Source organism: Bombina bombina, chromosome 5, assembly GCF_027579735.1.
Source record: "Bombina bombina isolate aBomBom1 chromosome 5, aBomBom1.pri, whole genome shotgun sequence".
NCBI lineage: Eukaryota > Metazoa > Chordata > Amphibia > Anura > Bombinatoridae > Bombina > Bombina bombina.
In genome coordinates, this window is record NC_069503.1 from 1,141,870,667 (window position 1) to 1,141,885,020 (window position 14,354).

The 14,354-nt window shown below is 40.0% G+C and overlaps 1 protein-coding gene across 1 annotated transcript in view; it reads right to left on the bottom strand.

Moving 5' to 3' along the window:
- Positions 1–6,550: 6,550 nt before the first annotated feature.
- LOC128661749 (protein brambleberry-like) overlaps positions 6,551–14,354 on the bottom strand; it is a 104,989-nt gene continuing 97,185 nt past the window's right edge. Inside the window, exon 12 of the mRNA XM_053715968.1 lies at positions 6,551–6,689. Within this exon, the coding sequence (XP_053571943.1) occupies positions 6,551–6,689 (139 nt within the window). The remainder of the gene's footprint in view (positions 6,690–14,354) is intronic.

Consider the following 14,354-nt stretch of genomic DNA (forward strand, 5'->3'; position numbering starts at 1 on the left):
TGTGAAGGTAAGCATCTTTTAAATCTACAGTGGTCATGTATTGACCCTCTTGGATCATAGGTAAAATTGTCCGAATAGTCTCCATCTTGAACGATGGAACTCTTAGGAATTTGTTTAGGATCTTTAAGTCCAGGATTGGTCTGAAAGTTCCCTCTTTTTTGGGAACCACAAACAGATTTGAGTAAAACCCCTGTCCCTGTTCCGATCGTGGAACTGGATGGATTACTCCCATTAACAAGAGCTCTTGTACGCAGCGTAGAAACGCCTCTTTCTTTGTCTGGATTGTTGACAATCTTGACAGATGAAATCTCTCTCTTGGAGGAGAGTATTTGAAGTCCAGAAGGTATCCCTGAGATATTATCTCTAGCGCCCAGGGATCCTGAACATCTCTTGCCCAAGCCTGGGCGAAGAGAGAAAGTCTGCCCCCCACTAGATCCGATCCCGGATCGGGGGCCCTCAATTCATGCTGTTTTAGGGGCAGCAGCAGGTTTCCTAGTCTGCTTGCCCTTGTTCCAGGACTGGTTAGGTTTCCAGCCTTGTCTGTAGCGAGCAACAGCTCCTTCCTGTTTTGGTGCAGAGGAAGTTGATGCTGCTCCTGCTTTGAAATTACGAAAGGAACGAAAATTAGACTGTCTAGTCTTGGCTTTGGCTTTGTCCTGAGGCAGGGCATGGCCTTTACCTCCTGTAATGTCAGCGATAATCTCTTTCAAACCGTGCCCGAATAAGGTCTGCCCTTTGAAAGGTATATTAAGCAATTTAGACTTAGAAGTAACATCAGCTGACCAGGATTTTAGCCACAGCGCCCTGCGTGCCTGAATGGCGAATCCTGAATTCTTCGCCGTAAGTTTAGTAAGATGTACTACGGCCTCCGAAATGAATGAATTAGCTAGTTTAAGGACTCTAAGCCTGTCCGTAATGTCGTCCAGAGTAGCTGAACCAATGTTCTCTTCCAGAGACTCAATCCAGAATGCCGCTGCAGCCGTGATCGGCGCAATGCATGCAAGGGGTTGCAATATAAAACCTTGTTGAACAAACATTTTCTTAAGGTAACCCTCTAACTTTTTATCCATTGGATCTGAAAAAGCACAGCTATCCTCCACCGGGATAGTGGTACGCTTAGCTAAGGTAGAAACTGCTCCCTCCACCTTAGGGACCGTTTGCCATAAGTCCCTTGTGGTGGCGTCTATTGGAAACATTTTTCTAAATATCGGAGGGGGTGAGAACGGCACACCGGGTCTATCCCACTCCTTAGTAACAATTTCAGTAAGTCTCTTAGGTATAGGAAAAACCTCAGTACTCGTCGGTACCGCAAAATATTTATCCAACCTACACATTTTCTCTGGTATTGCAACTGTGTTACAATCATTCAGAGCCGCTAACACCTCCCCTAGTAATACACGGAGGTTTTCCAGTTTAAATTTAAAATTTGAAATATCTGAATCCAGTCTGTTTGGATCAGAACCGTCACCCACAGAATGAAGTTCTCCGTCCTCATGTTCTGCCACCTGTGACGCAGTGTCTGACATGGCCCTAATATTATCAGCGCACTCTGTTCTCACCCCAGAGTGATCACGCTTACCTCTTAGTTCTGGTAATTTAGCCAAAACCTCAGTCATAACAGTAGCCATATCCTGTAATGTGATTTGTAATGGCCGCCCAGATGTACTCGGCGCTACAATATCACGCACCTCCCTCTGAGCGGGAGATGTAGGTACTGACACGTGAGGCGAGTTAGTCGGCATAACTCTCCCCTCGTTGTTTGGTGAAATTTGTTCAATTTGTACAGATTGACTTTTATTTAAAGTAGCATCAATACAGTTAGTACATAAATTTCTATTGGGCTCCACTTTGGCATTGCAACAAATGACACAGGTATCATCCTCTGAATCAGACATGTTTAACACACTAGCAAATAAACTTGCAACTTGGAAATACAATTCAATTAGAATAATATTAAAACGTACTGTGCCTTTAAGAAGCACAGAAGATCTATGACAGTTGAAAATTAATAAATTGAAACAGTTATAGCCTCAATCCTTGTAAACAACACAACTTTAGCAAAGGTTTAATCCCATTAGCAAAGATAACAAATTCTGAAAGCAGGAAACAAATTACAGAATAAACGTTTTTTATCTCAGTCAAACTATAATTCTCACAGCTCTGCTGAGAGAAATTACCTCCCTCAAAATAAGTTTTGAAGACCCCTGAGCTCTGTAGAGATGAACCGGATCATGCAGGGAATACAATGAGTTGCTGACTGAAATATTTGATGCATAGAAAAAGCGCCAAAAAACGGCCCCTCCCCCTCACACACAGCAGTGAGGGAGAACAGAAACTGTCAGAAAAACAGATTAAGCAACTGCCAAGTGGAAAAATAGTGCCCAAACATTTATTCACACAGTACCTCAGCAAATGAAAACGATTTTACATTCCAGCAAAAACGTTAAACATAATCTCTAGTTATTAAACAGCTTTATGTATTTCTTACAGTGTAAATCTAGTGAAGTACCATTCCCCAGAATACTGAAGTGTAAAGTATACATACATGACATATCGGTATGGCAGGATTTTCTCATCAATTCCATTGTCAGAAAATAAAAACTGCTACATACCTCTATGCAGATTCATCTGCCCGCTGTCCCCTGATCTGAAGTTTACCTCACTCCTCAGATGGCCGAGAACAGCAACATGATCTTAACTACTCCGGCTAAAATCATAGCAAAACTCTGGTAGATTCTTCTTCAAACTCTGCCAGAGAGGTAATAACACACTCCGGTGCTATTTTAAAATAACAAACTTTTGATTGAAGATATAAAACTAAGTATAATCACCATAGTCCTCTCACACATCCTATCTAGTCGTTGGGTGCAAGAGAATGACTGGGAGTGACGTAGAGGGGAGGAGCTATATGCAGCTCTGCTGGGTGAATCCTCTTGCACTTCCTGTTGGGGAGGAGTAATATCCCAGAAGTAATGATGACCCGTGGACTGATCACACTTAACAGAAGAAAATAGGGTTGGTCTTCATATTTTCCCAGGGCTGCTTTTTATTCCCAGTCCGACTCTGAATAGATCTTTCCAATTAAACCCTTGGGTTAGATATCTATATAAATATCTTTATGGATTTAGAGCCAATTGCAGTTTCTAAACAAATCTGGCATTTAGCAGCCAATATAGTAGATTTTATATACACAGTTGTATCCTGCAGTCAAGGCCACTACAGGGAAAAAACAAACAAAACTATAACAGGAGGGGCTGGGTGTGACTAGCGCTGCCGTTTTGCTGCATTATTTACCCCCAGAGATGCCGCCTTAGGGCACTGGTCAGGTAACGCAGTATAATGAGGCTATGTATATTGATTTCTTCTCTACCGAGTTTGCTCATTGGCCTTTGCAGTGTTCTCAGAATTTCTAGCCAATCCATTGGACAGCGTTTTTCAGAATTCTTTATCTGCATAGCTTCTGGAACACACCCTCCATAGTTACTTTTAAAGTGTGTACTTAAAGGGACAGTCTAGTCAAAATGAATCATTCATATTGTGCACACAATTTTAAACAACTTTCCAATTTGCTTTTATCATCAAATTAGCTTTGTTCTCTTGGTATAATTGGTTGAAAACTAAACCTAGGTAGGCTCTTATGTTAATTTATAAGTCCTTGAAGGCCACCTCTTATCTCAATGCATTGTATAAGCTTTTCACAGCTAGACAGCACTAGTTCTGGTGTGCCATATAGATAACATTGTGCTCACTCCTGTGGAGTAACTTATGAGTCAGCACTGATTGGCTAAAATGCAAGTCTGTCAAACGAACTGAAATAAGGGGGCAGTCTGCAGAGGCTTAGCTACAAGGTAAGCAGAGGTAAAAGTCTATTAATATAACAGTGTTGCTAGCCCAGAACCCCTATAATTGCATACTCATATAGTCTCCTGGGTCACTTATAAGCAAGTTCATGCTTCTTAAAATGAATAGGCTTTGTGATTGCTTGATTTACTATATATTGAGAGACATTTCAGTATCTTTACGTCTGGCACATTACACAACTTCTATAAGGAGGCGCCAACAGTGATCTATTATTTTAATCTTTATTACCTTATTTCTAGAGTTGGGTCCAAACGTGACCCTGTTATTTTACCCCTGTAATCCCCCCTTATTTTATTAAAGTGGCCCATTTTTATTTGTGTATACCTTATGGGGCTATCAGTATAATTATTTAGAAAAATGAGGCAACTTGCTGATATTGATGTGTACAACTATATCTATTGCACTAAATGTAATGTATTCATTCTATCCAAAATATTTTATTTTAAATGATACATTGTCATGCTTTGTGCTTTACCCCAGAATGGAATTTTTATTTATTTATTTTTAATTATTTTTTTGGAGGTAGATTGTCCCTTTAAGCCTGCTTTACTGTAGCATTTAAACATAACTAAGCAGAGACCAATATATTTGTGTCATTCCAGCTCGTTGTCACTCAGTACTTGTAATTCCGCACCCTCTGCCCTATACTCCATCCCATAAACTTCCTATGAGTTTGATCCCCAGATCTGGTCACACTTCATACAATCCTCTCCACTAAACCTCAGGTCCCCCCTACAAGCTATAAAATGCAGCCGCCATTTATCTTCCTCCCTTACTACACATACAACATGTCAGACCTGTCTCAGGGGCTACTTTTGCTCTGCTCAGTACCTTATAGTTATAGAACAACCTCAGTTTGAGAGTTATTGCCCCACAAAATGTAATTTCCAGTTCACTTGCTATTAAAATACATAGCTCCTTTTCATGAGTGCATACTAAAATATGCTCCTGCATGTGACTATGTACAGCAGTGTTAGAAACTGTTTGAGGGCTATATGGAATTGGCTCGTGCAGTCTTCCGTTTCTCCTCTTTTTGGGACAGTTGGATGGTGAATGAAGCAGCAATGCACTACTGAGAGCTAGCTGAGCACATCTGGTGAGTTACTGAGACAATGTGTAGCCACCAATAAGCAGCTAGCTCTCGGGTGCTTCTCAGCCTACCTAGGTTTGCTTTTCAACAAAAAAGTACAGAGAGAACAAAGTCAATTTGATAAACTGAAAAATCTCCTAAAATGATATGCTCTTAACCGTATGTTTAATTTGTCTTTCAAGTCCCTTAAAGAGGAATGGAAGGTTTGTGTAGGATTTCAGCAAAAATAATCTACACCCTACTTGTTACTTGTGTGTATTTTAGTACAATGTGCCTAGCTTACTCATGTGTAGTACCCATCTAATATCTTGTACAATGTGCCTAGCTTACTCATGTGTAGTACCCATCTAATATCTTGTACAATGTGCCTAGGTTACTCATGTGTAGTACCCATCTAATATCTTGTACAATGTGCCTAGGTTACTCATGTGTAGTACCCATCTAATATCTTGTACAATGTGCCTAGGTTACTCATGTGTAGTACCCATCTAATATCTTGTACAATGTGCCTAGGTTACTCATGTGTAGTACCCATCTAATATCTTGTACAATGTGCCTAGCTTACTCATGTGTAGTACCCATCTAATATCTTGTACAATGTGCCTAGATTACTCATGTGTAGTACCCATCTAATATCTTGTACAATGTGCCTAGATTACTCATGTGTAGTACCCATCTAATATCTTGTACAATGTGCCTAGGTTACTCATGTGTAGTACCCATCTAATATCTTGTACAATGTGCCTAGATTACTCATGTGTAGTACCCATCTAATATCTTGTACAATGTGCCTAGATTACTCATGTGTAGTACCCATCCAATATCTTGTGCAATGTGCCTAGGTTACTCATGTGTAGTACCCATCCAATATCTTGTACAATGTGCCTAGATTACTCATGTGTAGTACCCATCTAATATCTTGTACAATGTGCCTAGGTTACTCATGTGTAGTACCCATCTAATATCTTGTACAATGTGCCTAGGTTACTCATGTGTAGTACCCATCTAATATCTTGATCTTATAGCAAGCGTGAACTTCCATAGAAGAAAAAAAAAGTGCAAAAGTTCCTTAAAATGTTTTATTCCAAAAATAAATAGCTTTATCACAAGTATAAAAATAGTTTTGCTGAATTTAAATAAACATCACACATTAAAATATTTAAAAGTGTAGAGTAACAAAGGCAAGATGTGAAAACCCTAGAAAAACCAAACAAGACATCTGTTGGGTTTCTGTAGAGTAAAGGTTACAAGAAATTAGCAGCACAGTTTCACAGCTTCCTGCTTCTCCACAATTATACTTAAACAATCATGTGGTGGGTCATTTTCATGACCCTGTTAGAATTTAATGTTCTTCCACTACACATGGGTGAAATTAGTCAATGCCCATCCCTAGATTCTGGCCGTCAGCTAAGCACATGGTCTTCTGTCACAGTATAAACATATGGCCTGGACATTAAGGATATGTTCAGCAGTTACTTATTACAATATACAAATGGTGGAAATGGCCTTTTGATTCTACACTACAGGAGATCTATGCAGACATTTGCAAACCATACAACCTAAATACCCATACAAAGAACAATGCAGCTATAAAACATATCAAGCTGCTGTGTAGGACACCTGTCCCGAGGCGTGTACTCTGCAGAACTCCTCCCCTCTGCAGGCTTTGTTCCGGCACGGCTGACCTGCTTTCGTGATTGCTTGGCAGAACTGTCGAGGAGAACTTGAGTCAAGAGACCTATAAAAACGGAACATAAAAAAACGCAATAAAGACTCCTGTTATAAAGCGTTTCAACATCAGGGATATATAGATAAGTGTCTGAAAAAAGGGAAATTTTTAACTAAACAAAGCTGGAGAAAATTAGCTTTTTTATAGTAGAGCCCATCCAGTGCTGTGTACTTCACAGCAGAGGACCACTGTAAGGAATAACTGACCCAACAGGCGGCTAAGGAACGGGTCCCCACAACACCTGTGGCAGGCTTGTGACTTTCACTGGGAGTAATTGTGTCACTACCCAATACACCAATCACCCTTGTCTTTCAGTAGCAACTCAGAGGGGGAAATGGTACTCAAATCAGTATGAGGACGCCTCTCCACAAATAATCTAGTACACCTCAATTCTCCACCGCCAAGAGTTGAATCCCAGAAGTAAGACTTGTGGACTCGCCTTCTTACGAAAGAAAGTGTTTAGTTCCCAATATACTAGTGCAGTGATGGCAAACCTTGGCACTCCAGATGTTAAAGAATAACATTTCCCATGATGCTTGACTAGACTAGATTGCTTAAGCATCATGGGAAATGTAGTCCTGAAACATCTGGAGTGCCAAGATTCACCATCACTGTACTAGTGCCTTAGGTAAAATTTAAATACGAAAACACCAAATTTTAATGTATAAACGTTTCCAACTTCATTTCCAATTATCTGGTTAATACAGGACACATATGAGTGAACTACAAGACATATGTAGAAAAGTTGCAGTTCTGAAGTGCAAAGTGATGCTTTAACTCAGGGAGTGTTGCTTGGTTCAGTTCTTGTACAAGATTATCTTAAGTCTTGTCAATACTATGAGGTCCCCAGAAAAGCAAATTTTATGGTTACCTGATAAATTCTCTTTCCTGACATGGAGAGTCCATGAAACCATTCAATTACTAGTGGGAATTCAACTCCTGGCCACCAGGAGGCGGCAAATAACACCCCATCAAAGCTGTTAAGTATCACTCCTACTTCCCATAAACCCCCAGTCATTTAGCCGAAAGATAATGGAAAGAAGATGACACAAGGGTTTAGAGGTGCCTGAGGTCTTTAAAATAAAATGAGAAATGCCGTCTTAAAAATAAATCAAGGGCGGGTCGTGGACTCTCCATGCCAGGAAAGAGAATTTATCAGGTAAGCCAAATGGAGAGTCCACAAATCCATTCAATTACTAGTGGGAACCAATACCCAAGCTAGAGGACACGGAATGGGAGGGAGAACAAGACAGGCGGAACTAAACAGAAGGCACCACCGCTTGTAGAACTTTCCTCCCAAAAGAAGCCTCAGCTGAGGCAAAAACACCTGAATTTGGAAAATTTGGAAAAAAGTATTCAACAAGGACCAAGTGTCTGCCTGCAGATCTGTTCCACAGAGGCCTCATTTTTAAAGGCACAGGAAGGGGCGACAGCCCTAGTGGAATGAGCTGTGATTCTCTCAGGAGGCTTTTGTCCAGCTGTCTCATAAGCCAAACAAACAACACTTCTCAGCCAAAAAGAAAAATAGAAGAACCCTCCTGTTTACCAGAAAATACAACAAAAAGGGCAGTAGATTGACGAACATCTCTAGTTGCCTGAAAATGGAACTACAGGGCACGCACAACATCCAGGTTGTGTAACAAACATTCCCTCTGAAAAGGATTAGGACAGAACAAGGGAACGACAATTTCCTTAGTATATTGCGGTCTGATACCACCTAAGGAGGAAATCCCAATTTGGTATTAAGGACTGCCTTATCCGCATGAAAAATAAGGCAAGGCGGATCACACTGCCAAGCCGAAAGCTCTGAAACTCTACGAGATTAAGACTCCATGAAGGAGCAGCTAGTTTAAACACAGGCCTGATTCTGCCAAAGCCTTTATGTAAAAGAAACGAAAAGGCAGAGATCTGATCTTTCAGAGTACTGACTGAAAAGCCCTTCTCAAGGCACTCCTGAAGAAATAAGACAGAATGTGGGGAACCCTCACCTGACTCCACCTTAAAAAAAAAAAAAAAAAAAAAAAAAAATGTATTTACGCCACACCTTATGGTAAATCTTACGAGCCTGAAGTATGTATCAACCTTTTCCAAAAAACCTCTTCTGGACAAGACTAGGCATTCAATCTCCAAGCAGTCAGCTTCAGAGAATCCAGGTTTGGATGGAGGAACAGATACTGAAGTAGAAGGTCCTTCATCTGAGGCAACTTCCAAGGGGGAAGGAATGACATCCTTACCAGGTTTGCAAACCAGATTCTGTGAGGCAAAGCTGGGACGATTAGGATCACCGAAGCCCACTCCTGTATGATACGAGCTATCACCCAAGGAAGAAGGGCAAACGGAGGGAACATGCAAATAAAACCAAAGTGCCAAGAGACCGCCAGATCGTCAACCAGAGCTGCTTGCGGATCTCTTTATCTTGACCCGCATTATAGAAGATTGGCGTTTAGCCGAGACGCTATCAGATCAACTCCGGAATACCCCATCGGAGGGTCATCAAGAATACTTCAAAGAGGGGTCCACTTCCCAAGATGAAAGGACTGTCTGCTCTGATATCTGCTTCCCAATTTAAAACTTCACTTTTATTGTTTTGACACTACTAAAAGTATGCGGGAAAGAAAGTTAATTAAAAACACACAATAATCAGGCTTCTTATTGAAGTGATATACTGGGTTATGGAGTAAAAAGTTGTTCAGAGAGTGAATTTAATTGATTATGGGCTTAAGTTAATGGAAAAGTTTACCAAATACCAGTATAATATTATTAGATCTATGTTAGATACTGTTGTCCATATCCAATTAGGTTTCATACAGATATCTTAGTGACTATGGTATTGGTGAATAGTGGGTTTTAGATGTAAAATATACAACATCCGACACTGTACGTAAGTGACGCGTGACACACCCGTATGGCTTGTGGTGCCGCTTAGGTGCATGGGACATTAGTCTCTGAAAGAAGCAATATAATGTATAAGTCTCAGTTATTGTCAGGTTTGTGTTCCTGCTATTGCTAACCATGGGGGGAGTTGTAGGATCATTAGTGCTTTAGCAAATTAGAGCATTGTTGCACTACAATTATTTTGCTAAGAAGGAAGGAAAGGGGGGCGGAGCCTACAGTTGTAGAGGCAAGTCGTCTTGTGGGAGCTCCTGGTTCTACTACAGAGTTTTATGCAATATTTTATTGTTTTCCTTTACAAAATTTCTCATCCTGTAGATGGGGGCCAGGGGATTGCTACAAGATTCAAGAAATTGACAGTTCTGGGGGAAACTCTCTGGATTGACCGTTCTGTCTCAGTTCTGCAGCTAGGCCTCAAGGCTGCCGCATTCATAAAGTGTCTGGCAGTTTCTGGAGACTGGGGTTACGAGTAGTACTATTTACTACACATCATTAATCAGAAATGGATACCGATACACGAGCATCAGAAGACACTATTTATGAGATGCTTAATGAGCACTTTGCTGGCCTGAGAAATGTGATTGCGCAGTGTTTTGCAGGCTGCCCTCCTCCACATGACCCCTGTGATGGAGAATGGGAATCAGGTTTCTGCCGAACAGTACGTGGAGCCCATAAAGGAAACTCACAGCTCCTGGAACTCATCGAGTGCACAAAAACAACCAATTCAGAAGGAGAGAGAGTGTGAAGACCCGGCCTGCCATACTTACGCTGAATGCTGTGTGTTATCTGGCGCTGAGCCGCCGTTTGGGGCTATAGGAGTTCTAGAAATGGCAGATTTACCATGGCCCTGCACAGGAACAGAGACTAAATCTACTCAGATCGTTAAGAGAGACAAGCTTGAGAAGCAGAAGTCAAGTCTTGCAGGTCCTTACTATCCCCAGTCTGCGAGTAGAGGTGATGACCGGCTTTTGCACGCTGTATGTGCAGCTCCATGCGATACCTTAAGGCACCTACGAACCAGGACATGGCTGGTCCCTCTAATAGATCCAGGCAGCTCGTCGGCGACTGGAGTGGGTTGATGAGTCTGGAGCGCTGAAGCGGGGTAGTATAACAATCCACACTTCGCAGAGCTGACATTAACTGTTTCTAACAGAACTTTTCTTTAACTTTTAGACACACACTCATTAATCCTTTGGAACTATACATGACGACCTAGGGGTCTGAAACCTTAAGTATCCGTTTATATGTCAGATTTGTGGTTTGGGTCTCTGGGCTGGTGTCTTAGGATTGATCGTATTCTATAGCAGTGATTCATGCCGCCAATTGCATGTGTGAAGTTTCTCTTATTACCCCTGACAATTTTTGGAGTGTGCATGAACGCCTTACCTGCATAGTATATTAACTTATTTTTTAGTGTGTCAGTGTACACTGAGGCAGATGTTAATTATTCCAGATTTAGTCAGGTAGATGCTTACATATTAGTTTTTATTTGTTTTTTGCTCGTCTTCTACGTGAATATAAATATGTACTATGGTTGCTATATATTTTAGAGTTTACTCTGGGTTTATATTGCAGACCTGTGTGACATTGTGATGTTTAACACTTAAACCTGTATGTGCATTGTTTCTGCAAATTGCATGAAAAATATATTATACGACTATATACAGATACCAGGCTTCTCCACTAGAGGGGAGTAAAGTTTTACTTATAACTATAAAAGTGTACCAATACCCTTTCAGCATTATCCACTCTAGAGCAGCACTTAGACTGCAACATTACTGGAAGACATGGAGTAACCTTAACCAACATTCTATATATACCCCCTGGTCTCCCAGTATTAATTCTGTAATATACTAGCCCTTTATACCACACTATTATTGTCCCTAACACAATTTGTTTTACATCATTCTCTAAAATATCTTGGGTCCAAGAGTGGCCTGATTTCTTATTTTATTTTCTCCCCAAAGTCCCCCATTATACTATCAATCTAGTTCAGGAGGTCCATAAGTGGCCCCCTTTGTTTTTAGGGGAAACTACTGCTCCATTTTACATCTTACTATATCTTAAGGGGATATTTCTTAATAGAAAATATGAGGTTCACTTTATTTGCTTTCTTAGGCAATATGAGTTCTCAGTTTGACAAGTCTTGTATGTTAGTGACTGATATAAATTGCCTGCTGTACTTATTTCACAACCTCAATAAAAATATTTAAAAAAAAAAAAAATTACACAACATCCTCCTGGCCGTCCAATTATTTACGGAATAAACAGTCTCACAGAAAAGCACAGCCATTACGTCGATTTTAGACTTAGAGAATACCTCCCACAACTGAGCTCTTATATACAAGACACCCGTGATGTCCTAAATTAGTTATTATATATTCATGTAACATCTTCCACTTGGTTAGTAACAGCTGACATAGAGTCATTATATACTAGTATCCAACATCATTTAGGCCTAAAAGCAACTAAATACTTCCTAAAAAATGGAATCAGAAGAGAACACAGAACATGATTTCATTCTTCTCTTGCTAAAGTTTCTTGTAACTCACAATTTTTTCACATTTAACCATCAATTCTATTTACAAATACGCGGAACGGAAATGGGTACCGCTTGTGCTCCCAAATATGCCAATCTATTTTTAGGCTGGTGGGAGCAAAACAAGGTTTTTTCAGATTCCAATGACAAGTACCTGCACATAACGCTATGGCTGCAGTACATTGACAACATGTTTTTGTGGGAAGGATTAAAAGATGAATTGGAGATGTTTTTCAAACAACTCAACAACAACAATGTAAATATAAAACTTACTTATGAGGCAGATTTAAAATCAATAGCCTTTCTAGACCTTTTAATTGCCAAAGATGAAAATGGTAATTTAATGACAGACGTTCATCGGAAAAAAACTGCAACTAATAGTCAGTTACAAAGTTCAAGCGCTCATGCTCCAAACACAAGAGCATTACCAATTGAGAATTTCTAGGAATGCGAAGAAACTGTTCAAACAAACAAAACTATAAACAAAGAGCCAAAGAACTAAAAGAAAGGCTATTGACACGAGGACATAGCAAAAGGTTGATAAAAAAAGCTGAATTCAGAGCAAGAACTACAGTGAGAGCATAATTACTTGAAACAAAAGTTAACAAAAATCTGTAAACCAAGTAAGAATCATAACTACTTACAATCCAAATTCCAAATTTTTTTTAGGGATCATCAATGAACATTGGCATATCCTCAAATCTGATCCAATACTATCAAAAATTCTAGGTGAAAAAGTCCAAGTAGGCTACAAAAGAGCCAAAAACCTAAAAGATATGGTAAGCCCAAGCCACTATCAAGGACCAAAAACCAAGAAAGGCTCTAAAACCAGAATCATTCAAATGTGCAACATGCAATACTTGCAGCTTTATGCTTAAAACCAACACCAACATTGACAGATTCAACAAAAACCACAAAATCAAAAAGGTACATTGATTACCATATTGAAGGGGTAATGTATGCCCTAAAATGTAAATGTGATAAATTATACATTGGAATGACATCAAGAAAAATCAGGACTAGACTTAAAGAACATTTAAGAAATATTAAATGCAGAGAAGGGTCTTAAAGATGGTAAAAAAAAAAATCACATCATTTGCTAGGCACTTCCTACATAACCACCAGTCTAGACAATAAATTAAAATGCTTTGGATTACAAAAAAAGGGAAATTTATTCTTACCTGATAAATTTGTTTCTTTTACGATACGATGAGTTCACGGATTTCATCCTTGCTTGTGGTATATCGCCTCCTGGTCAGCAGGAGGAGGCAAAGAGCTCCACAGCAGAGCTGCATAAATAGCTCCTCCCTTCCCTCCCAACTCAGTCATTCGACCAAAGTTAGGAAGAGAAAAGGAAAAGCCAAGGAGCAGAGGTGACAAGTTTAACAAAAATAAAGACCCGTCTCATAAAAAAACAGGGAGGGCAGTGGACTCATCGTATTGTAAAAGAAACAAATTTATCAGGAAAGAATAACATTTCCCTTTTCTTTTACAAGATACGATGAGTCCATGGATTTCATCTTTACTTGTGGGATATAATACCAAAGCTATAGTACACGGATGAAATGGGAGGGACAAGACAGGGAACCTAAACGGAAGGCACCACTGCTTGAAGAACCTTTCTCCCAAAAACAGCCTCAGCTGAGGCAAAAGTATCAAATATGTAAAAAGTGTGAAGAGACTACCAAGTCGCAGCTTTGCAAATCTGTTCCACAGAAGCATTGTGTTTAAATGCCCAAGAGGAAGCCACAGCACTAGTGGAATGAGCCGTAATTCGTTCAGGAGACTGCTGTCCAGTAGTCTCATATGCAAAATGAATGATACCCTTCAGCCAAAAAGAAAGAGGTAGCCGTAGCTTTCTGACCCCTATGTTTCCCAGAAAAAACAACAAACAGGGAAGAAGATTGAGAAAACTCCTTAGTTGCCTGTAAGTAAAACTTCAAGGCACGGACCACGTCCAAATGATGCAACAGTCGCTCCTTCTTAGAAGGGTTAGGACACAAGGAAGGAACAACAATTTCCTGATTAATATTTTTATTTGAAACCACCTTAGGTTTGGTACGCAACACTACCTTATCTGCATGGAAAATAAGATAAGGAGAATCACATTGTAATGCCGAAAGCTCCGAAACTCTGCGAGCAGAAGAAATAGAAACCAAAAATAAAAAACTTTCCAAGATAACAACTTAATATCTATGGAATGCATAGGTACAAACGGAACCCCTTGAAGAACATTAACTAAA